The sequence below is a fragment of the Diorhabda carinulata genome, chromosome 3, assembly GCF_026250575.1.
Source record: "Diorhabda carinulata isolate Delta chromosome 3, icDioCari1.1, whole genome shotgun sequence".
NCBI lineage: Eukaryota > Metazoa > Arthropoda > Insecta > Coleoptera > Chrysomelidae > Diorhabda > Diorhabda carinulata.
In genome coordinates, this window is record NC_079462.1 from 16,579,303 (window position 1) to 16,605,415 (window position 26,113).

Genomic DNA, 26,113 nt, shown 5'->3' on the forward strand with positions numbered 1-26,113 from the left:
TATAATTGAATAGTGGAAATGGCGTTTTTTTTTTGTTTTATTAAACTAATCGATTTCAATTAAGAAATTTTTGTTAAATTTTTCTATGAACGTACAATTATATATTAAACTTTGGCAACACTGACTTTAGTCAAGGTTTTTCTATCAATGCTTATTTAAATTGTTCGTCAAAACTCGAGTATGTCCGAATAAGTAACCAATTATTCAGAACAAGGAACTCCACACATTTTTCTTTTGACCTTCAACTGGATTTGTCAACTCTCAAACTAATTTTTTTCATTTCTGTCACCCAAATGAAAGTATTAGTTCTTGCGAACATTGTAACGAGGAATTAAAAAAAAATAATTTCATGTTGATATTTTTATTTTAAACATATTTCAACAACCTTCAAATTATTGAAAATAAATCAAAATGACAAAGATTCGATCTACACAGACATATCATACACTTGATAATTAAAATAAAATATAGATGGTAATTATCAAGTATTTATACAGGGTGATTCAATCATCTTTATCGTCTTCTCCATCTTGATCAATGGTATCTTGTTTGAAAGTTTCCACATCTGCTTGACTATCTGAGTGGATTAATTTATCTTTTGCATTTGGCTAAAAATGAACAAATTACACACAAGTGAAAAAATAATTTGTAAATAATAAAGATAAACAGTTTTTAAATTACCCGCGAAATAGTTCTAAATGTTACGTCCACGACCATCTAAGATTCGAACATACCTCATCCAATGTTGACGGGAATTAAATGCGAAATTAAATATTTTAATTTCACCATTACAGTTAATTACGCTAAGAAAGGTTTTTAGATAAAATTATATATTGAACAAATATTCCAATAATTTAACCTTCTAATTTTTTTGCTAAAATTAATTAAATAGTTGCATAAAACTAAACACGAAACTCTATTGTCGTGTTACAAAATTAAAACTCGTTGTTATTTTGATTTTAATTAAAGTATGAAGCATTTTACGAGAAATATTTTGTTATTCCGAGTACTTAGCTCAACCGCAACAATTGTGAAAGTTTTTTCCACTCAGTCAAGAAAGATTTAAAAAAAATATGGCAACATTGTTCCGATTACATTATTTTATTTGTCAAAGCAGAGATACTGTAGCTAGCCGTCAATGAGAGAGTACAGTTTGTCATAACCAAAAATTTCGTGTTTTATTAAAAATTATCGTGTGACAAAAATATTGTTTGATAAGTGAATTTTACCAATAGTAATTGTGTACTGATTATATTGAAATTTATTTAAAACGTATGTATCTTTCTAATTTTTCTATACAAGTGTGAAATAAGTAGAAAATGTGCGTTTTGAAAATTTATTTTGTAGGTTATAATACCTTCGGATGCATTAAAACAAATGGTAATTCAGCGGACAATTCACCTCCTAATGCACCCAAATAAAGTTTCACTTTAACGGCATATGATACGATAATACCAAACGCATCTCTTTGATCAGGGGACGCTAGTCTGAAACATAAAATATTTTCAAAATTAAAACATTTTGATTCGTTAAAAATATTCTTTTTAATATGATTACTTCCAAAAAATATTTATTATTGGTTTTTGTGATAAAAAAAGTTAGGTTAGGTACGTGGTTATGTCTTCTGCTTCGAGAGGTATCAGGAAAGCAGTTTCAGAATATTTTTCATCTCATTATCCATTGACGACGATGGTAAGTAGTATAATAATAGCGTGTGTATGTTGAAAAGAAAAAATAATAAAAAACTTTATTTATTTTACTCACAATGTAGTCGAGGCTAAATTACTGTCTTGTTTCTTCAATTGCCCATCTAAAGCAATACCTCTTCTATCTTTATTCGAAGAAAGTAATGGAAGAAGATAGATCACTTTTTGTAAAGTAGATCCGGGCTGAATAGGACACCCTTCCCTAAAAAACAAAAAAAAATAAACAAATAATTATTGTTTTTCAATAAAAATTCTTACTGAGTTTCCATACTAGCAACTGACGTTCTATATTGTCCATTCTGGAATAAAACGACATCGACACCCTGTTGTACCATGGCTTTAATTTTTTTCACCACTTTGTTGCTGTTGTTTCGTATACAAATATTCACCGCCACTTTTTCGCCATGATGATATAACTAAAATATACGTAATCAAATTGTATAACAACAATCTGAAATGAAAATAAATTTGGCAACGTAGTACATATTATTTATTTGTATGTAATAACTATTATAACCTAAATAGTAAAAATTTAATAAATGCTATTTTAATTTTTTGTTATTCTGTTACCTGTTTGTCCAAAGTTACTTCGAGTTCGAGTTCACCAGGACTCATCATAAAATCTTTACGAACGACAGTGCATGGTTGCCTACCTTGCTTAGACGGAGCGTATTGTATTTTTCTTATAGCCATCGTAACCGTTCCTCTTTTGTGAGTTCGATCTGTTTCATTTTCTCCAACGAAGATTTTTACGTAATAGTGAACACCGCAAGGTTGTCCTTCGTCGTTAGATCCTTAAAAATACAATTAAAAACAAAAAATAAATTATTTATTCCGAAGGTCATGCATTTAATTTAGTCAAATTAATTTTCCATAGATGGCTCTGTAAATATAGATAGAAATCAAGCAGGCGATTGACACGAAATTTTCACGTTTTTGATGATACTCGTGTATATATTGATGATTTTATAATAGATTTTAATAAAATTCAAGTAGTTTCTAATAATAGTAAATTGAAATATATTCATGTTTACCTGGTTGCAAAGTTATGGACGCAGGCGCACTTGGTGGTAAGGTAAAAGTAAATGGATAACAATTTTCACCTAATTTATTTATTAATCGCTCTTGCATTTTGGTATTGACTGATTTTTCCGAAGGTGGGTATATTTGTTCTGACGTTAAGTATAAATCTTTTTGGAAATTCATACCCATTACTTCGTCTTCTTCACGACCGTAACGAAAACTGCAGATTATTTGTCCGAAAATTTTACGGTCTTTGTATTCGTTATCTATTACTATAACCCCGTCTACAAAATAACAGGTAAATGAACATCTATAACGAAATAACAGATATACATTCGAGATGTTGGTTTTACCTGTATATATTTCAATACGTATTCAAACGTAAACAAATCAAAATTATTCCACTGAAATATCGAATTGTTACATTAAAAATATTACTGTCTATGCTATTTATACGTAATAACGAACAATTTTATATATAAGTACGTTTTAAATAATTCTATAATTTTAAGGTTATGTATAGTAGGAATAAGAAATATGATAATTCAAGTAGTTCATTGAAAAATAAAAAAACATATATTGTGTTTATTATCCAATCATTTTTTAATATTTAACGCATTTTCTCAATCTGTTTCGTGGTAAATCATAGTTCTAACCATAGTTCGTGTGTATAATCTTTGGTTCTAACGTCATATGGTGTTATTGAAACGCGACGTTGACACGTTGTATCAACAAACTTGGATACAGGTATAAACTTAACGGAAGTTTGCAATATTATTTTACTGTCACTATAAAATTTTGTGTGATGTTTATCTTCAATAATGAACTATTGCAATGCTGGTTGCCTACTTTTGGCTATCTAGTTGTATGTGAATTTACGAGAACAAGAAAAATCGTATCTATAATATTAATTTAAATATAGATTTTTGTGAATTTTATGTAAAAAAAAAGGAAATATGGACGTACCTATAGGCTCAACTCCAGATATATGATCCACAAAGTCCCTCTTGCCTAAATACATTGTAAGTTTACCATTTGGTGATTGTTTTTTAAAAACACGAAAATTAAAAACCATGTTTTCAACAATATATTTGCTTTACACTTTGAAAACGAGCAGTAAATTGGAGAATCCTTCGATAAATCGGATGAAAAATGATTTTATACTAGTTTCCTAAGGATTCCTAATGTTATTAGGACGTATAATTAGTTAATAGGATTTCCTTTTTCTTGAAATGCGAAGAAAACACAATTCGTACAGCATATTTTTTGTATAAAATTAGATACGTAATGATTTATTTACTGAGTAGATATCTATTAAGAAAAATAAAGTAAAACGATAAAATTTCAATAATAATAAATTTCTCTTTACATTTACTGTACCAAGCTTTAAGATATTGTTGTTCTGTAAAAGATTTTATAAAAAAGATGTTTGCCAACGTCGTCGAAAAACATGCTTCTTTTTTATAAACTGTATAGTAATCATCTTTTGAATATACTTACCCTGACTGAAAATTCTATGGATTTAGCCCATCAACACAGATAAGACGAAGATTTTTGAAGTATGATTAAACTTGTCAATGAAAAGTTATTATAGTTTGTAGGTTTCTTAAAGTACCTTTTATATACATTACGAAGATTTTATATAATGTTACTAGATTTTAATCAGTAAAATTTTGAAAAAGCCAGGTATTAATTATTTTGGATTATTTAAATATGTCACTAAAGATCAGATTAAAACACAATCTTGACATAAATACTATGTAAACAATACAGCATTGCCATATTTTGTTTTTCTTAATTGGATTTAAAGAAAATAAAAAAGACTTCATAATAAAAATTTATTCAGCACAAAATGTTACTAAAACATTATTTTTCCATATTCGAAAAGGATTTGAATTGAATATTATACAAGCAAAATCAAAATGATTGATGTAAATAATGACTATACAAGGTTTTTGTGACTATTTCCTTCGAAAAATTTAAGCCAACCAAAAAGCTGTAATATTTTATGTTTACCTAGCAACGATCAAATTTCAGCGATAATACTGCACTAGTGCAAATTAGAATATACACTTTACTGGAGGCCGACGATGGTGTTTCTATGCTGCTTCCACCACTTCTTATTGTTACTTCGCTACTGTCAATTCGCATTTTTTGTACAATTTCCTCGTGGTGTTCACTATTTACTTGAAAGTAACTCTTTATCGAGGCCAGATTTGAGTGTCCGGTAACCTTCATAATTTGATTTTCTGAAACCCCAACCTTGGCAAGCTGAGTAACTGCCACAGCACGGTTCGAGTGATTTGTCACTTTTATTCTTTTTATAATTTAAAGAATAACAAATTTTAAACACAGAATTAAGTTTATTTTAAATTAAATTTTTCTCAGGAAATAGTCTGCCAAAATGCCCTCTCGTGCATGTCAAATTGTCTCATAATTTCCTCTCGTGCGCATTCGCGCACTCGATAAAATTAAATTATCGACAATTTGACATGCACTCGGGACATTAATATTGAATATTAAACAAAAATTTCGGCGTTGTTAAATTAATTGTTTGGCTTTGGCGTATCTCAAAATGCCGTGAAGTTTGTTCAATATTTTCGTACTCAAATCGAATCTATTTAAATCGTCAGTAGTAGAACGTACGCATAATTCTATCGATTCGAAGAGTCTCCAATATCTGTTCATAATTTCTTTAGGTGGATTATGTAATAGTCCTCCTTCCATCATCGGAAACATCGCGTTCTTCGATAACAACAACTAGAAAATATTGAGATAAAAGTAGAGTTACGCTTGGCAACGTGGTATTTAGTTGACAGCTCATATTTATTTCCGGTTAAAGTTACACCGTTGCCAAGCTTCGTATTATAAATTTCCGTAGAAATTTTTTATTGTTTGATACTTACTCTACAAACTGCGTAAATGTTGTGATCGCTGATGTCAGATTGGCAAATTGCCTTAGGATCGAAAGCGTATTCGTCAATATCGTGATTGGTATGATGTACGATTTCGGTTTTTCCGGTTTTTCTCTTCAAAATGGCGTTTTCCATATCGATAATACTGACGTCGAGATTTTCATCGATTACGACGTTATCAGGAGAAATATCGGTTAAATAAAGTAGAAATTCGTTGTGATTTTCCGTGAAATTTTGTACGCCTCGTAGGATTCTATAAGCTACTAAAGCTCGTTTATACCAGGAATATTTTTCTATGTTATTTATGGATTTTCCGAAATTTTCTTGTACTATAAGTCTCCCGCAGGAGCCGTAAAATTTCGGTACTGGAAAATGTTTGTTTTTATCAAACATTTGCAGTAGAATCGGTTCTGCGTTTATGCTCAAAATAGTATAAACAGTTCTAATATTCGTGTTGTTTAATTTATCGAAAAATAAATCGAAAGTTTCATTGTCGCATATATGAAAAGGAGGAAAAGTCAATTTTTCGTCCGTACCCGTTAATTTAAATTTCAAATTGTCTCTCAACGCTTTGTAATTGATAATTTTATCTTTGATATCCTTATCGAATTTGTTAAGTTCGTTGTTGTGGGCCAACTTTTTCAAAACGACCGGTTTATTTTTATATTTGGCGAAATAAACGTTCTTAACGCTGAATATGTTATAAATGAAATCCGAAACGCGATTATACTGCAAACTAATTTTATTTTTCGTTATTTCCCTACACATAGTTTTCCCATAACAAAACGGACACTTGTTTATCTCACATAATTCTAACACTGTTTTTTGTTTAATCGCTAAAAATATTACACTCAGGATGATAGGTAGAAATAGGAAAAATATGTAATAGGATTTCGCCATTTTCTTTTTAACGGTCATTTTTCATTCCTTGCTGTAGCGCTTTCTGTCGAAACGAATACAATTCCCTAACCCACTTTTCCATTCGAGCCTCTTCACTTAAAAATAACTGCAAAAAAAGTTACTTCGTCAAGGGGATATACCTAATATTAAATAAGATAAAAAATTTAATCAAAATTCTAGATATTTCCATGTTAATATATATTTAAATTAAAATGACACAAAAACACCAACACTCGTGGAGAGAAATAATAAAAACAATTTTTTGTCCATGGCCACCTATTTTCTGAATCTGTCTGCATCGTTTAGTATGTATTGAACCACCATAGTAGAATCTCAACAAAAACTAATTAAACATGATTTAAGGTGAAAAAATAAATAAATTAATCATTTTAAACTGTTTTTCGCAGAATTTTTTATATAAAAATCATGTTTTATTACATACACGTTGAAGTAGAAACAAAATCTAATTCTTTTTACATTTACCCTATAATAATTGTAAATGAAACAATTTTTCGTCCGTGACCGCCTATTGTATGCATCTTTTAGTACGTTTTTGACAAATGTTGAGATTAGGTTATTGTCAGAATCCTAACGAAAATTAATTAAATATGATTTTATGCATAAAAATGTGTAAAATAATTATTGTATTTCATGTCAAAATATCTGTTGTATTACAAAAAATATTATTTATTAAAGAATACACCATCACCTGATCAACGACAGCCATTTTATCACTTGATTGAAGCAATTAAAAGTGATCAGTTTTTGAAAAGCATTAATGATATATTTTAATTGTAAATTACGAAATAATACTTCAAATATTAAAAAAATATTTTGAAATTCTATAAATTACTAAAAATTGAACACTCTTACTAAATTTTTCTCATAATAATCCCTTAACACATGATTGGTGCGAGATTTGAAACGTCATACATATTAGGACGCTACAAAAAGTTATAGCGATGTTGCCAGATTTTTTTATTGAACATAAACAATTATATAGACTGCGTTCTATTGCAATTTACTTTTCAATAAATTAAAAAAACACAAACTTTTGAAAATTCAAATATTTTTCTTTGGAATCAAAAAATTGTTTTTAAAATAAACTTTTTACCTGTCTTTTGCGCTTTAATTCAATATCTATTCTCACTCACTTTCGATTAGCAAATACCAAAAATCAATCAATACAAATAGTATTGTTAATAATAACTATTAAGTGTATCATGGACCATCGCCAATATTTATTTTTTATACATATAAGCAAATGATGAATCACGTTGTGAATAATTTGAATTTAAAATGAAACTGTAACAAAAGATTTTCAACAAAAGTGACGCAGTATCAATTGATAAACACATTAAAATGTGTTACTACATCAAAAAAGTAAAAATAATTGTCTGAAAAAATTTTCAAGGACAAATGGAAGTTTCAATAAAAAGATAATTACGATTTTATTAGTAAACAAAGGGTCGAGGGTTGTTTAAATTATTTTACTATTTGTTAACATATAAAAAAAATTCAAAAGGAAGATATTGCATGTATGAATCATTTGAACAACATTGCCGGACTTTCTAAAGCAGTATACTTATTAAGAAAATGTAAAATGATGCTATGTAAATTAAATTTTAAACTAGTAAATCTGGCAACGTTGTTAATATGTGTATTAATTTACATTTTAACAACATTGCCGGATTTTCTAACGCAGTAATAACAGATTGAAATATAACATCAAAATAATATTAAATATGTATTTAATCATTTTACATTTCCTTAATTTCTGTACTACATTCAAAAGTTTAACAGCATTGTTCAAATGTGATTTCATACTCTTCAAATAAACAACGTTGTCAGACTTTCAAAAGTAGTACAGAAATTAAGGAAATATATAATGATGCTATTGATGCTAATGGCATCATTGTTTGTATGAGTATTGAATAACATTTGAATGTTGCCAGACTTAAAAAAAAAGTGGAAACTTTATAAATGTAACACAAATGTAATGATCCGATTCATATAATTTATATAAAACAATAAATTTCAAACTTACATTGTGATGGAATATGCTGTCGGGTTCCAATTGTTCAACTTCAGGTACCTTGATGGTATTTTTCTTCAAGTCAATAACAATATTTTCAGGAACTTTCTTGGATTTGTTCGAAGTAAACTGTTTAGGGGTGAAACTGTTTTCATTAATTTCCTCTAAAACTTCACTGTCTATGACAACACAATCCGGTGAATTTGCTTTTTCACTTTTAGTACCTTTAACTACACTGTCTTTTGATGAGTTTTCTTCTTTTTTCTTTCTCGGTACCTGTTTGGAAGATTCTCTTTTAATAATATCACCACTGCTAGAACTGGAACTCGAAGTAGATCTCCTTCTGGGTTTATTCACATATTCTCTTATATAAGATTTAGATCTTGATCTTCTTGATCTGTATCTATCTCTGGATCTAGTTCTAGATCTACGATATCGCTCACTGTGCCTATCCCTCGAGCTAGATCGATATGATCTCGATTTGGAGGATTTATAAATAGAACTACTGCTGCTTCTAGAACGTCTGAATAAGTATAAAATATATCAAGTTAAATAATATACAATATATTATTACTAGTCTACGCCACTGGTGACACATGTAAATTATTGGCAATCGAAAAATATTCCTTACCTAGACCTTGAATACCTATCCCTTGATCTATCTCGGCTTCGACTTCTCGATCTGCGGCTAGATTTTTTATCGTTTCGTTTTCTTCTACTTTTAGTACTGCTCGAATCTGAAGATAAGGATCTACGAACAGTAGTAACTCTGCATTTTGAATTTAAGGCTAATGTTAGCTTCTCAACAAGCACTTTTTCTTTCTTACCTACGTCTGCTTTTAGTTTTGCTTGAGCTCTTACTTGTACGTTTTTCATTTTCTGAGTCACTTGAATACTTACCCATTCTAGGACTAATTTTATAAACAATAATATTTATTTACATGAATATAAAATCATCAGAATAGCTTTTACGATTTATAAATACATATATCAATTTTGTCATTTGTCAAAATCATAATAGTGCGGTCACATAGAGAAAAAGGAATTTCGGAATAACCAATCAGGGCTATTTCATTCTAAATTACTATATTATATTAAATTAAAAACAAGTTAAATTTATGGTATTGAAAGAAGACCATTCATATCGACATGGTGAGTATTTATCAGAGGGAATAAAATTTCAAAATGCTCTGATTGGATACTTATATCATTGTATAAAGAAATTCTTTATACAATGGTTATATTATACTTTGTGTTCTGAAATATCTATCCTTCACATATAATCACACCCTTAAGGTAACTATATAGATAGTTAGAAAGCAGAGATATATCGTTGTTATTCTTGAATTATAAACGTTTCTTCATTAATAATTGAATTTAAATATTACAAACTTTAATTGTGGTCGATTAGATGTTATAATCAACTTTCGTTATCATATTTATTTTAATAATTTTTTCTTGATATTATAATTAAATATTATTTAAATTTCCAAACAGTTTTAAATAAGCTCAACTATAATGATAACTTAGTTCTTATAAGTGTCATGCACTATTTTTATAATTATAACATTTTTTTAGTTTATCTATGGTGTATTACTAAATCATTTTTCGGTGGTTAAAAATCAGACGTACCAGCATGAAATTTGAAATTTTAAAATTATCGCTTTTCTTTTTCTTTATGATTAATCGAAAGCCGTATCTAGAAATTTATGTTGAAAAAGCTTTATAAATGAATAACACTTTTTAGATAATACATTTATTTTTCTTTTTTACTCTTAAAATTAAATAGTTAATAACTTATATTGGCGACACTGTAAAGATCAATTTTAAACTGACGTTTGAAACCATAACATTTATCATTAAATTCATAATTTTAATGAATATTTAGATTTTAATTTCTTTAAAATGGATGTTAGTGAAAGTATAGAAAATAGCGGTGTTTCAGATTTAATAGTAAAACTTTGCAATAATTTGTCAAAGAATAACCAAGGTAAAATTTACTTACAGACAAAATGCAGTTACTAAACATTCGAGTTATTTACAGGAATAGCTTCGGATTTATGTAAAGTAGCATTTAGTTTTCTATCAACTGTCCCAGCAACATTCGAAACGAATAATTTACACGAAGAATCGTATACAGTGTCTCAAATAAGACAAAAACTAGCTTCCCAATCTAAAGAGAAGCTTGATAAATTTGAAATTTTATATTCAAAATTATGCGAATCAGTAAGTTTTTTTTCATTTCAAAATTTATTTTAATAGTATTCTAAGTAAAATTATTGTTCTTAGACAATATTACAACGTAGAAGTGCCTCATTAAGTTTCTTATATCAATTATCAAACGGGGTTGTTAAATCTAGTAAAGATGGGGTCCCGGCATGGTGTAGCGTATCCAAAGAATTGGGTAAACTTAAATCTCAAACTAGCTTAACTCAATCTAATTCTCAAGATAGTGTAAGGAATTTTTTTGAAAGTAAGGATAAGAAAAAAGGTAGTAGTGGATCTCATTCGGGGCATTCTGGTAGTTTATCAGCTACAAGGGCGCATTCTCAGACCACTACAATTTCTTCATATTGGTCTAGGAATGATTTACCTGGTTCTTCAAAAATCATAAGTGAGTATTTTTTTGAAATTTTTAGATATTTACCTTGTTTTACAAATAATTGATATTAGGTTTAACGACGGTAACAGAACAAGATCTTCTTTTGGATGTTATATATTCCTTCCAAGGTATTGAAGGGAAATTTCTTAGGAAGGAACCTGGTGGTTTGGGTTTCACTATAGATCCGAAAGCTTGTAAGCTCCTTACGCCGTTTCAAAAAGGGATTTTAGAAAGGTTGACTGGTATGAGTTTTCTTCACAATCAATTGAAGAGGTATTGCGAAGAAAACGAGAAACAGAGAGGTATCATCTCTCAAGCTTTGATAGCTACTTTAAGTGATGAATTGTCGGAGTATTATAAAACCGTCGCTTTGTTACAAGCCAGTGTAAGTACAATTTTTTTTCAAATATCCCCTGTATATTTAATAAATAAAATTTGCTCGCTCTTTACTTAACCCAACTTAAATATAATGATTTGGTAGTTAATCTAACCCATTCAAAACGTCTAAAACGCTTAAAATCCGACCAAAATGGCTCTGAACTTGAACTAACTTGACCAAAATGTGTTATGACTTAATCTAACGTAAACAAAATACTACTGATCTAATCTAATACATGCAAACCTAGTCAAAATGGCCCCTAATTTAACCAAAATGGCCCCGAATATGATCTAATTTGACAAAATGGCCCCGAACTTAACCTAATTTCATAAAAAATCATCGTATCGGGTGAATCGAAAGTGAGCAAAAGTATTTTTTTACCGTTAGATATCGAAGCAAGGCACTGAAAACTTGGAAATGACCCTAAAAAGGGCTCTATACGTTATGTACGATCCGCATACGAGGTTCGAATGGTTGGCTTACATATCAGAACAGTGTAGCGATAAAAAAGGCGGGGAATTGATAACGGCCATACACGGTTTTCTTCAACACGGTTCCAAGTGCGCCAGAGAGGTAAACTAATCGAATTGTCGGCGTTATTTACGTTTTTGATGAATATATTTGTTTTTTTTTTGCGGTAGGTTTCGGAAACGGTGCTCAAATCTGTTTGCAAACCGCTTTACGTGATGCTTTCGAGATGGCTTCTCGACGGCGAAATAAACGATCCATACAACGAATTCTTCGTAGAAGCCAAAAATGTCATAACAGCTGAACGATTGTGGCACGACAAATATAAAGTTAGGTATCAGATGGTACCGTCCTTTATAACGATGAATCAAGCCAAAAAGATTCTTGCCACAGGAAAAAGTATCAATTTTTTAAGGCAAATTTGTAGAGACGGAGGCCAATTACCCGGTAGAGAATCTCTACACAAATTATTCAAAAATAGTACAGGTAGGTGAAGATTTGACACATTTTTACCGCGTTTTTCTTCGTTCCAAACGATCTCTAACATAACCTAACCTAATCCAACCTTCCAGAATCAGTACAGTCATTGCAGTACTAACATTTTAATGCGTAACTTCTATAATACATTGAAACTTCATCAAAATAGCTCCGAACCTAAGCTAATCTAACCAAAATGTGTTTTGACTTAACCTAACCTAAACAAAGCGGTTTTGCTAGAGATCTAACCTTAGCGAAACGTCTAAAATACATAGAAACTGGTCCCGAACCTAACCCCAAAAAGGCTTCATATTTAATCTAATCTAAATAAAAAGCTTCTATCACCGACCTAACCTAACGAAAACGTATAAAACGTTATGAAAATGGTCCCTAACTTAATCTAACTTCACTAAAATGGCTCTGAACTTGAACTAACCTAACCAAAATGTGTCTGTACTTGACCTAACGCGAAGAAAATTATCCTGCCGCTGATCTAACCTAAGCAAAACGTCTAAAATACATGGAAACTTGATCAAAATGTCACCGGCCCTAACACAACTTTTCCAAAATGGCGTTGTATTAAACATAACCTAAATAAAATACTTCTCTTACCAAACGACTCCACTTAAATAGGCGCATTTACGTAATCTAAATTTCTTTTCCAAATTAGTTGAGGATAATTTTGTTACAGCCATGATTCACCCGTACAGTGCCCATTTTCATTATTTACATTTATTAAAATATCGGTAGAATCTGTTTTCTAAGTTGTGATCATTCACGTAATCGTTCGACACTTCCTGTTTGATACACTCCAACAACCATGCCAAAGTTGGCAACATCGCAAAGTTTCAGTCTCTTATTTATTTACGATGCATATGATTTTTAGCTGAGGCTCTTTTTGCGCCAGAACAAAGTATAGAATTTCACGCTACTTTAGAAAACGTTTATAAAGAAACTTCCATAAGAGTATTAGATTTGCTGAAAAATAAATATAAATTATACGAACACTTGCAGTCCCTTAGGAGGTATTTACTATTGGGTCAAGGTGATTTTATTAGGCACTTATTGGAGTTGTTGGAGTGAGTATTTATCTTAATTTGTTGTAATTTATCATTTTATTGAGTTCTTTTTACGGTATTTCTAATTAGCGATTGATTTAATTACGGTTTAACATCAATTATAATATGAAATCGGGGCAATGAGTATTCTAACCTCAAATTATACTATTTCGATAATCGTGTTTTCTAAATATTTTTGCTACCGAAAATTATTTATTTATTCAAGCACCTGTTGAAAATTAACAAAATTTCGAGTTTAAATAAATTGTTTATCTCTTCTTAGTACGTATGTTTGGGGTATCTAATGAATTTATAATCAAGTTTGATACACTGTGAATTGTTTAACAGTTATATATACATATAACTTTCTTTGAAGTCATAATTTCGAGTTTAAATGAATTATTAGTTTAAATAATGGGTTTACAGGGGTAGTTCTAATTATAAAGCTTCTTATTACATATGTAAATAGATATGTGGTGTTGTGAGTCTAGTTTAGTAAGTTTTTTAGCTTCTTATGCCACCTGAGGACCACTGAAATACAGTTTGTATCATTTTTAATGAATCAATGTATTATTCCTTTAAATAATTACCGTTAAGCAACAAAATTTTGAATCCAAATTGATTAACCATCTAAATATTGAATTTACAGGGGTAATTTGAATTGTAAATAATATGAATACAGTGTGTATCATTTTTACTTGAAAGTTCGAATTTGACTAAATAATCAATTTACGGGGGTAATTCTAATTGTTGAGCATTGTATTCAGTATATACATATATTGGGGGTACTTTTAGCATTTCAATTACTATTTAAAATCGAGTTTAATACAGGGTCAATCATTTCTCTTTGAAATCATTGTGTTTAATGGAAATAATGACGAATCTACAGGGTTGGTATATTTTTAGACCGGAATTGAATAAAGACGCGGAACATATTTACGGTCACACACTTTCGGCCATATTAGAATCGGCTATAAGAGTGACGAACGCCCAATACGAAGACGAAGATACATTAAAACGTTTAAACGTCAGTTTTATGAGTCATTCTTCGGGCGATACCGGTTGGGACGTGTTCAGTTTGATGTATATAGTAGACGGACCGATCGGTACGATCTTTCAACACACGATGCCGACTTATCAGAGTTTATTCGGCGCTTTGTGGAAAGCCAAACGTACCGAATACGCTTTGGCCAATATGAGACGACAGCAGATTTGCATGGCGAAATTATTTCGAAAAATAAGAGAATTGAAACCGGTGATGCATTCGATACACATATTAACCAGTAAGATGATCCATTTCCTGCATCAGACGCAGTATTATTTTCTGTTCGAAGTGTTGGAGTGTTCTTGGGCCGAGATGCAACATCAAGTCAACAAAGCGGATAGTTTGGACGATATAATTACGGCCCACGCGGGATTTTTGAATTCCGTACAAAGGGGAGTGTTGTTGGATGAAAATTCGAGGGTAAATTGTTTATCGGTGATGAACGAACAAGAGAAATTTGACGTTTTTTCTTTTTTAATCGATTTTAGCAATTGTTTTCTCATTTGGTGTCGATTTACAATTTCGTTATGACGTTGGAATGTCATCAGGAAGCGCTTTATCGGGAATGTTTGAGCGAACACGAAGCTTATACCGAGTACCAGAAAAAAATCAACTGCGGCGACGGTTTCGGTACTAATACCCAAGATGATAATGCGAATAAATTACGCAGATCTACTTTTCATCATTTTTTAAATACAACTAAAGTCAAGGTGAGTTCCACAATCTTTTTTCATCAAGTTTTTTAGTATTAATTTTTTTAAATTTCATCTAATTTTTCATTTTATAGACCTTTAATCGTCGATTTTCCACTAATTTTTTATCAAAAGAAATCTAAAATCAAATTAAATCATCAGGAAAAAAAACATTGAAAAAAGTATTATTTAATCAGTATTTTAAAACAATATGGCTTTATACGAACAGTTTGATAGTAGTGACATTTGTACTTGAAATTTAAAACAAAACAACTAAAACGTCTATGAAAACAATATTCGAATATCGTTTAGGGAGATTTACAAACTAAATGTTGGTATACCTGTGACAACGATTTCGGTGTTGCCAAATTCGTTCTAGTCCATAGTACAAATCGGTGAAAAATAATTTCTTATTTTTGTTTTTTTTTTTTTCATTTTATAATTAATTAAATATCCTTCTATTATAAATAATTGTGGTATTTAAAATTATTATTTTCGTTTTTTATTAATCAAATTAAATGTAATAGTAAACTTAATTATTTCATTCCGACAATTTACAAACGAAATTTACGACGTGACAACGATGTAAAATATCTTTGCAGCCATATTCTTTATTAATTCCCAAAAAAACTTGTCATATTTAAAGGTAAATATTGCTAAAAAAATTCTATTTTCCATTCATATTAATTAAAAATGAGGACGTGGTAGCGCATATCTGGTAAAATAAAAGTTCTTTAAAATCAGTTGGGTTACGTTAAAACGTCCGACACAAATAAACTTCATTTAAATGACACTTATAATTTTAATGGTTTTGAATTACAGTTTAGTGCAATTTTTTTAAATAATCGTTTATTAGTGCATATTCTAGATATATATTAAGTTCTAAGTGTAGGTAACTTGTTTTAGTAAACATCTAAGAAACTTAAATATTTGGTAGGTTTAGAGATCCGCACATGCATGTAACCACTTTTAAGTAGGTAATAGAGTAAAGCTCTGATGTACACCCTCTTACATCTTCATTTTTAACACCGAAAAGCACTGATTGTTTTTAGTATGCAGTGAGATCAGGTTTGGATAAAAGCCTGCATAATATATAATACATAAAACATTTGAATGTCTTTTTAAATATTTAAAACTAATACTTAATACTCTTAATAGCAAACGTTTTATTTTTAGTTAAATTAAGGTTATAGCTTCGACGTATTTCATACGTAAACATCGAATTTAGTATTGTGATATGAGCATCGTTGATGTAAATAATGTTATATCATTTTATAGTTACATATAACTTAGATTCATTTTTTACGAAAAATATAAATTAAACAGTCTTGTATTTCTGAAATATTTTCTTCATACAATATAAACTAAAAGTAAGTCTATAATTTCTACTTCACATATTTAATTACAATTATTTCTTTAAAATTTAAAATTAGTAGTAGTTGTATGTATGAAGCATTTTTGCGCCCCCCTTGTTGCTATATTGGAAAACCCAGAGTTTACAACCTATCTTTTAATCCCGTTCCTTTTTGAAAGTTCAGAATAAGGGATGGCTTTAACTATAAGGGATGTTCATTTTCTATTTTATACACTTACAGGTATAATGTCTCACACTTTTAGAAAACGTGGATAAAGATTGTGTTAACAGAATCATTGTCAATTGTGTTGTGATACAACTCCTCTTAGTAGTCGTAGACTGTTTTTATTTAGGTTGCTAGATTCAACAGAGCTGGTTATAGTTTCGGAAAGTCTTTGCCTTTATCCCAATAAATGACTTTTTTTCTCTATCTACCTTCTTTTTCAATAATTTTTCTATTGTTCCGATCTAACTGATACCACAGAGGGGTTGGTTTGATTACTTAAGCTATTTTGTTAGTATCAGTTTTTATTTTCGATAATATTCAATTTCGAATCAACAAATTTTAGTTTTCTATATTCTAACAACAAAACTCCATATCAAATATTAAATTCACTTAATATCTTGGGAAGTTGAATAAAAATATTGTTTAGTTGAATAACACAATGTAATTTTTTTTTAATAAATAACTTTCGAATTTGAGGTTATATATTTTTGATTTTAGGTAAAAACGTCATCGGAGACTTACGATTTGATAGTGAAAAATTTCTTAGAACTACTTTCAAAGAGCGTCAATATGAATTTGAGATTATTGAGCGTCAGATTGAGCTTCAATAATTTCTATAAAGTCGCATGACCTGAACAGTATAAAAAAACAAACATCACATTCGAAACCAAGCCAGAAGGCGGTGATAATAGTTTAGGTGTCGATATAAATACTTCCTCCAATGATTTTTACATTTCCATTAAGAATAAGGTACCCCGTGGTGTAAGGGGTAGTAATTTCGATTTTTCTAATGATACTGAAACTTCGAGTAAATATGGTAGCCTTACATCATTGTTGGATAATAAGAAAAAGAAACGGAAACATATCTGATGTTGTATCGGGTGAAAAATGGTAAATGTAAGTACAAAAATTCTTTTATACCATATCAGTTTCGATTAGACATTAGATTGGAAGAATATTTGATGTTCGTTCAACATTTTGATTATCACTGGTAAAACTGCTTTCGAATTTTGAGAAATTAACATTTGTGAGGTTATGTGCTAATTTATTTCCAAAATAGAATGTTTTTTCAATATCGCATGATTTATGGATGTAATTTTTCTATCATATCAATTGATTTTTTTCCGCAAGATAAAAAAAATTAAATTTAATTATGTTTTAAAAATTTTAATATTTTTTAGAAAAAGTATCAAAAAGTTTAAATTATTAAAAAAAATTGACGTGGTTATTATTTCAATCGATATTTAGAAAAAAACAAACAAACTTGTTATTTTCATCCCAAATTGTGTATATTAAAAAAAATTTTCTGCTAAAAACAAAATTTTTCTCCATTTTTCACCCGAAAATCGCAAATCCAGTTTCCGTTTTTTTTTTGAAAATAATTTTTTTATATAAATATTAGGATTAAGAGAATACGTTGTTGTTAATGCCACTAGAAAAGACTGTTAAAATATTTTTTTTATTCATCGTTACACTTAAGCCTGTTGTCTTTCTATATTATAAAAAAATTAATAGCTCGAAATAAAAAAAATACAGAGCATAAGTGCTTTTTTGTAAACTCCACGCTCTGTATATATAGCGAAATATAAATAATTAGAATTTTTCACAAATCTTTATATGATATAAAGCTTGGCAACATCGTGAATCCACTTCATGGTTCATCGAATAATAGAGATGTGAATGCAACTTTGCAAGTACCGTAATAACTTTTGTAACTACCGATAACGGACGTTTATTTCTTAATAGAATAATTAAATTTTGATAAAATTTGTAAGAAATGTGAAACATTTTTGTAAAAAAAAAAAATTGAAAAAAATAACTTTAATCACTAAAACGAACCGTTACAAAATCGCTTCGTGATATTATCGTGAGGTTATAAGCTATGTTGCCAAGTGTTTCCAAGTAAATTTCTTGTTTATATATGAAAAATTCGATAGACCAATAAGGAAATTGAAAATTTGAGTTGGAGTTATTTAGAAATTCAAGTTTTATATATTTCAATAATGTTAGAATTGTGTGAGAAATTTTAATTAATCAGTTTAATTTGAAATAAAAAATTATTTCGGTTTAAATATTTTTTATATTTACTTCCTGTGTTCATTTCCATAACTTATTTATTTGTTGAAAAAAAAAGGTATTTATTTATAATAGTCTTAATATAACAGCTCTCTAATTTTTATTAAAAAAATTCAATCATAAATATTAATGTAAAATATTGATGTTTTATAATAAATAATTTACAATCTCCATTTTGTTTTTCCTTACCACATACACTAATAGAAATAAATTTTTACTATAAGGTAGAAATGGAAGAAAAAAAAGAGTTAAATAAATGATTTATTCAAGTAAAAAAATGTACGATTACACAATTTAAAAACAAAAAATCACAATTTGTTTGGTATTTGTCCTCTAAGAACTTTGTATGATAACTGGGGAATAATACACCGAGGAATATATTTTTCTGGAAAATAAAATTATTTTCTCACAAAATTTGATTTTAAAATAATTGAAAATGTACAAAAAGCTGCAGCAATGAGAAATTTAGTTACTTAAATCTTGAAAATGTAAGAAAAGCACATTTCCACAAGAGAAAATTATGAATATTCCATGATTTTTTTTTGGGTTTTTGCATACAACATAAACATTTCAAGTTTTATTCACGTGTCAAATTAAACATCACGAAAATATTAAAATTTTTGATTAAAAAATAACAATACTCATAAAGTCCTGAAGACTTACCAAAATTGGTTTTCATAGAATAAAGTTTGTTCATATCGGTTTCGCACAAGATTTTATTGTTTCTGAAATATATAAAAAGTTGCTAAAATAATTGATTACCTGAATTTTTAATTTCTAACCTTCTGGTTTTCTTCAAAACGCCCAAATCGCATAAACTACCCAAGCAGTTACCAATGGTATCCAAATTTAATGAATAGGGATGCACGTTTTGTTCTAATACGATTTTTTCTAATAACATTTGAACGTTAACTAGAATCACTTTTTCTTCATTGGTTTCACAAAGTTTCTGAAATATATCGCAGAAAAAAAGAGATCAGAAACATTTGATTATATAAAAAAAATTTCTGTTGCAAAAAATTGATATAGAAGATAGTGTTTTACCTGTAAAATCACAAATACGGCTTCGTACGACAAATAAAAAGTGACAAACACATTTTCTATAAACTTTCGAAGTTTTCCGTTATTTCCCAATCGATAATAACCATTAGATACATTTATTAGATCGAAAAAAGCAGCATTTTCAAGTGCCGCATTAAACACCTAAAAAAAATTATCAAACACGAATTCAGTCCCCAGAAAAATTGAATTTAAACAAAACCAAATTTTTTAGGTTATGTCACAACTAACTGTAAACGAAAAATCAACAACAAAAATAAATATCACTGTAAAAAAATTCAATCGAGATAGCAGAAGAAAAACCCTCATTGTTCTAATTCCAAAATACATAGACTCCATAGCAAGTTGTCATTCTGACGTTGCCTGTGTCCCACTTCCTAAAGTGCTCTGATTCTGCTATGTATATCATCTTGAGCGAAAGACCAGTTACCAATCACACATTTAGCCATTCGTTCAGTTCATTAGTGAAACCGCAGTAGGTCCTAAGTAAGGAGTTTTTATCCCCTTTTTTTGCAAAGATGTCTGCTTCCTCATTGCTGGATATACTCTAGTAACCCCATAGCCACATTAGGATTACAATGTTTGTGTTAGCTAATGCTTTTAGGGTTTATTTGCACTTTTGCACTAATTTTGAAGTGCGTTCAATAGCTTTCAAGACTTTTAAAGCAGCTTGGTTATTTGAATGTGTTTTTTAGATAGATCCAAATACACCTTAGCACATACATGTGTTATGTTAATAGCTATTTATGAAAAATATTCTATATTGACAAAAATTATTTTTGTGAATTCAGTTTTTATTTATATACCAAGTGTTGTGTTAAAAAATCACCAATTAAAAGATGATAGAATGTCATGCATGTTAGTAATTAAATTTTCATCAAATGAAAAAAATATTAAAATCAACACACCCTTCTATCCTGCGAAGAAACGGTTATGAATTCCTTGGCAAATAGAGATCTCAAAAATTGATAATTATCAAATAGTTGATCTAAAAATAATAGCAACTATAAGTTTCCTACAAGTTTTTCAAAATTTGGTAAACATGCAGTCTGTTGAGAAATAATCAAATTATAATTTTGGTTTGATCATTACAACATTCATACAAACATTTTCAATTAATAAAAATATTAGAGTAACATCTTTCTGTCACCCTATGTATAGTATATGTGCCTCTATAAGGCGGTTGATAAATGAAACACCGTCTTTATATGACTCGTTAATATTTAAAATAGTCAATTCGATGAAATTATAATGTAAGTAAATCTCAACAGATCAACCAACATACAAATAAAAACATGCAATACTTTTACCACATATTTAAAATTCTACATTAGTTAATTAAGTAGAGAAAAAATATTAATAAAAAGTGTTATAATTTGAAGAACAACTAAAGATATACAAATTCGATAGCAATAAACAATCAAATAACGTCATAATTAATTTTTTAATTTCCAAATCAAAATACGAATTAAAAAAACCAACTCACCACTTTATTTTTAGTAATTATGAATAAAATACCAAAAATATGACGACTTTTTACTTTTCTATCGTAAAAAAAGATTTTAGATTTAATGATAGGTTGTGAATGTTTGTTTTTAAGCTAGCACTTTAAAAAACGTGAATTACATCACAAGAAATCACTTAAATAAATAAATTGGTAGCCGTAATATAATTTAGTACCCTTAGTAAACTTATTGTCTGAAAATAATCTACAAAATGGACATAGTTTGTTTACAAATTAGGTAATTGATCTGTCAAAATTGCCAACTGGAAACAAATGTCTCAATGACCAATCGGGAATCTACCAACTTAATTCCGAAACCAAAGATTTTCAAGAAAAACTGGGGACTACTATCTTGAATTTTATTCTGTTTCAGTTATTTTAACGTGATTTTCTTAATAGGTACTTAGCGAATCACGGTGAATTTCCCTTTTTAGACGTATTTAAGTTGAAACTATCATAACTATAAATCTTCAAAGGCAGTTTGCGTTTTTGAATACAGGCAATCTAAAAATACTGCTGATCTATGTCAAAATGGCGGTCGTGGGGTAAACTATAGATTTTCTCGTATGTTTTCATGGTTTATGGTGTTAGATGTTTCAATGGAATTAGGTCGAGTATTTTTGCTGTTTTTTAGTACGTCTCCAAGTTGGCAATGCTAAATTTAACACACTTTTATCTATCTTGTATTCAAATTACGGGAGTCTTTTAGACATTAATTTATAATAATGTCTAAAATCCAACAAATAACTTCACTAACCACACAAAAACTTACGACAAAAATGTTTGTTTACTCCGCGTCGGCATGTTGTTGTTAATTCCTTAAATTTCTCAATTAATTCAAACGAGCTAAGACATACGGTTATTCAAAATTGTTACACGCAAATTTGAATCATATCACAAAGGTAGATAGAGAACACATTCCCAATACTGATATATGTATTTAGATTACGTGTCAGAAATATTCTTGACGACTGCAAACGACATGGAATCCTGTATTTACGTAAAATTAAAAAGCGAAAATTTAAAATTTCAAATTAATTTTATACCGAATATCGACAAATTTATTGTTTATTTGCATCATAGTAACAATTTTTAAGAGTATTCGTGGTATCTTATTAAAGTTAAATAAATATATAGGGCGATTCATTAATATTTGTTCGCATACGAACTAATAAACATATCACTTACCTCCATCCATCGATTTTATTCCTAACGAAATTAAAATTATATTTAATTCAATGAAGTAATGAAGAACCAAGTTGCTGTATATCTGTAACGTAACGAACGGAATAGAATGCGTCATTACGTCGTCATTAAGAGCGTGCGCCTTTAATCTCTTCAGATCGAATGATTGCTGGTTCACTTTATTTTTTATTAACGTCAATTTTTTATCTTCGTTCAACATTATCAGACCTTTGTGTACGCTCAAAGCCTCTCTTACGCTTTCGGTTAAATTTTCCACATAAATAAATCCACCCAAATGTTGAATTATATTTTTGATCCATTCCACTTCTTCTGTTAATTCTTCTATAGTTAGAGCCGTTTTATCGTACGATAAATTGTTATTTAAAATGATAGCAATTAAATTGAATACAGTTACAACTGATACTTTTTGATGTCGATTCAATATTTCGTAAGCTAGCGACGGTAAATGATTCTTTTCATTTTCGGTTAATTCTTGTTGATACAAAGGACCTAAATTATGGACGCTCCTGTTTATTTTATTTCCGAAAAATTTTCTTACTGATATAGGCGCGTCCATGTGTATGTAAATGTTACCGAATTCTTCTTTCAATATCTTCATTGATTTAAATAAACCCTTAAAAATGTTCATAATATAATTAAATAAAAAAAATTATATATAAATACAATTCCCGATTATTATCAAAATTAATTTCCCCTCAATCAAAACTAATTCCTATATTTCCTGTCAACCATAGATAAAATAAAAATAAAGAGAATTTTGATCCTTCTTTCAATGCCTCACTAAGAACAATCAGGATAGGCAACTGGAGTGTGACGTCACGAACTTCATATTGTTCATTTTCGAAACAAAGTTTGAGAGGTAGTGTGTGTTAGTTGAAAGGTGTTTAATTAGTTTACTTTTGTATTAAATGGTGATATGTTTAGTGTCAGAAGGTATTTTTTGCAAAATTTCCGAAATTATATAGGAAAAAACCACCAAATATATATAAGATCGTTAACGCAGTTAAAACTTTGTTTGACCAAATAATGGCGTTGTGTGACGTCACCAAACCTGTAGTCTATTGTATCATATTAAAATACACATTGCCAAATCTCGGAGAATTTATAAAAGAAGTTTAGATGATATCAATTAAATTTTATATCAAAATGTTTTTTTAAATCAAATTTTATAGAAAATACTAATAAATATGTATATTTTGTAACAATGTAATCAGTATTACGAAATTAAAAAGTTTATATAGATTTTCCGTAATCTCTAAAATACAAATAAACTTGGCAACATCAAATTTAGTATATTATTAACATGTTTTATTTGAATGATGTAAGTCCCGTTAATTTATAAGAATAATTAATACAAGGGTAAATCAATAAATAAATTTAAATAAACTCTAATTATAAACCAAGAAAAACAGCAAAGTGAAACTGCAAATTAGTATTTTTCCATGGTTTTTAGACATGAATAAAATAAAACAGTAGAAATATTGGATTGGATACTACGAGGTAAATTCAAATAGTTTATCAAATAAAGTGTTGAATTGAAATGAAGAATTAAATTTTCAATTTAGTTTTGGAAAAAACTTACAGACGTGCTTTCCTTGGGTTTGGGCACACCTAATAATTCGAAAGCGAAAAGACTTTCTTCTAAAATTCTATCATAATTGATACTAATTGGCACAAATAGAATGTCGGGTACTTCGGATAGAAAAAATGCTTTAAGAATCATTGTTAACAAACCTGAAATAACGAAATCGTAACTATTGGAAAAATCGATTTTTTTTTTGGTCATTTATTTACCATATTTAGGCAGCAATGATTTGTTACTTCTACTTCGAGTTCCTTCTATAAAAAATTCTATAGGTAAATCCCCCTTTGTAGTAATTTGATGAATGTATTGTCTAAAAGTAGTCCAATACAAATTGTCGTTATTGTATGATCTTCTCATAAAAAAGGCCCCCGTATTTCTAAGGATCGTTCCCATTCCCCACATACCGTGAAAATCTAAAGTAAAATTTATAATTAATGACCAATGGGGTGTAATATGGTATTTACTCACCCATTCCGGCTGCTATTGCAGGTAATTCAATGTCATAAGTAAAATTCAAATATGACATCATTATAAAATCCCCATAACTTCTATGGGTCGGTACAAAAACGACTGGGCAATCGCCCATTGATTTTTTTATCTAAAAGCGAAATTTTCACTAATATCAAAATTATGGAAGGTTTCAGTTTTTCCATCATCATCATCAGATTAATCGAAATTAACAACCTCAAAAATCCTCAATTCCTGTAGTACATATGAGAATTTACCAACCCTACCCTGTATATTTGTTAGATATAAGATATATTTATACACCAATTAAGATAAAGAAATGATTAAATAATTTATGTGCAAGGAGATTTATGAAGTTTTTCACTAGTGGGTGTCAAAATAAATCATATATTGAATTCATGTTAATTTCATTTAACTCAGATAAACAATAATTCAATAGAAAGAAATTCCACTATTGCTAGTACATATAAAAAGATAACAATTGAACACATAATATTACCTGTTCAACTTGCTCCACATTTACATATATTCCTCTAAGGACACGCAAACATATTTTTGTTAATAACAGACCTAGCCATCTAATTACTTTAATTTTTCGATCATAACCAATTTCGTTTAAAATAGCAAGCACCTGTGGTTCTAACTTTGATTTTGGTACGTTCTCTCTTATACTAATCTAAAAATTAGAATATACCAACTATTCACACGACATTTACTTAAAATTTACTAAATTATATTAAAAAAATGTAAATGGGCATCAAGAGTTTATTTAGAAAACAATGTTTTCATTTCAGTTATTTGTAAACTTTCTATGAATATGATTCGACTTACTTGCATTAACAGATCTTGAATTTTTGGACTGTTCAAAACAGCTATTTTATGTGAATATGGTGTAGGTCTAACTTTACCTTGACCATATGCAACTTGAAGATCTAAACGTTTGGATATCCATAACAAATTGGATACTTCTTCTCTTCTGAGTTGTAAAAAGTTTTCGTAGAAAGTTTTACTATTCATTTTATTCAAAATTTGTATCTATTTTTAATAATTTCGTACACTATTTCATTACGAAAACCATAACCTAAACACATACAAGATTAAACACTAGAACACTTAAAAATGAAAGTTGAACCGTACAAAAATTATCGTCGTAGACTTTAATCGGTATTATCACATCTTGATAGGGACATCAACGATATTCAATTTCAAACAACAAACGCTTAAAATATCGTAATTTGTAATAAACATTAAATGCTTATGACACTTAGATTGCCAAACGTAAGCGACATCTATAGGAACGAAATAAAAATAATTATAGAAATGGGGGCTGAATTT

The 26,113-nt window shown here is 29.1% G+C and overlaps 4 protein-coding genes across 13 annotated transcripts; 1 reads left to right on the top strand and 3 right to left on the bottom strand.

Moving 5' to 3' along the window:
* Positions 1-345: 345 nt before the first annotated feature.
* Positions 346-3,872, bottom strand: LOC130892071 (arrestin homolog). The gene is made up of 7 exons (XM_057797298.1): positions 3,696-3,872; positions 2,741-3,013; positions 2,277-2,500; positions 1,965-2,122; positions 1,765-1,908; positions 1,358-1,487; positions 346-608 (listed from the first exon to the last, which is right to left on the bottom strand). The coding sequence occupies exons 1-7, from the start codon at positions 3,802-3,804 to the stop codon at positions 504-506; spliced, it is 1,143 nt and encodes a 380-aa protein (XP_057653281.1). The 5' UTR covers positions 3,805-3,872; the 3' UTR covers positions 346-503.
* Positions 3,873-4,553: 681 nt separating this feature from the next.
* LOC130891482 (serine/Arginine-related protein 53-like) lies at positions 4,554-9,595 on the bottom strand. Of its 7 annotated transcripts, none has more exons than XM_057796269.1 (4): positions 9,407-9,595; positions 9,211-9,330; positions 8,592-9,102; positions 4,554-6,650 (listed from the first exon to the last, which is right to left on the bottom strand). In XM_057796269.1, the coding sequence occupies exons 1-4, from the start codon at positions 9,481-9,483 to the stop codon at positions 6,552-6,554; spliced, it is 807 nt and encodes a 268-aa protein (XP_057652252.1). In that variant the 5' UTR covers positions 9,484-9,595; the 3' UTR covers positions 4,554-6,551. The 7 variants fall into 7 exon arrangements, with proteins under 7 accessions (XP_057652252.1, XP_057652251.1, XP_057652254.1 ...); XM_057796268.1 differs by having other exon boundaries at positions 9,211-9,348; positions 9,407-9,578; XM_057796271.1 differs by having other exon boundaries at positions 9,211-9,316; positions 9,407-9,571.
* Positions 9,596-10,386: 791 nt separating this feature from the next.
* LOC130892092 (gamma-tubulin complex component 3 homolog) lies at positions 10,387-19,129 on the top strand. Its single transcript, XM_057797326.1, has 10 exons — positions 10,387-10,569; positions 10,624-10,805; positions 10,869-11,193; positions 11,253-11,566; positions 11,948-12,133; positions 12,202-12,514; positions 13,392-13,584; positions 14,470-15,028; positions 15,097-15,318; positions 17,379-19,129. The coding sequence occupies exons 1-10, from the start codon at positions 10,485-10,487 to the stop codon at positions 17,508-17,510; spliced, it is 2,511 nt and encodes an 836-aa protein (XP_057653309.1). The 5' UTR covers positions 10,387-10,484; the 3' UTR covers positions 17,511-19,129.
* A 75-nt stretch (positions 19,130-19,204) lies between these two features.
* On the bottom strand, positions 19,205-26,072 carry LOC130892093 (dihydroxyacetone phosphate acyltransferase). Of its 4 annotated transcripts, XM_057797327.1 has the most exons (12): positions 25,916-26,072; positions 25,610-25,859; positions 25,278-25,454; positions 24,779-24,908; positions 24,520-24,723; positions 24,308-24,459; positions 22,708-23,338; positions 20,924-21,003; positions 20,001-20,159; positions 19,739-19,905; positions 19,620-19,681; positions 19,205-19,341 (listed from the first exon to the last, which is right to left on the bottom strand). In XM_057797327.1, the coding sequence occupies exons 2-12, from the start codon at positions 25,793-25,795 to the stop codon at positions 19,265-19,267; spliced, it is 2,025 nt and encodes a 674-aa protein (XP_057653310.1). In that variant the 5' UTR covers positions 25,796-25,859; positions 25,916-26,072; the 3' UTR covers positions 19,205-19,264. The 4 variants fall into 4 exon arrangements, with proteins under 4 accessions (XP_057653310.1, XP_057653313.1, XP_057653311.1 ...); XM_057797330.1 differs by lacking the exon at positions 19,620-19,681 and having other exon boundaries at positions 19,719-19,905; positions 25,916-26,070; XM_057797328.1 differs by having other exon boundaries at positions 25,610-26,066.
* Between the last annotated feature and the right edge of the window lie 41 nt (positions 26,073-26,113).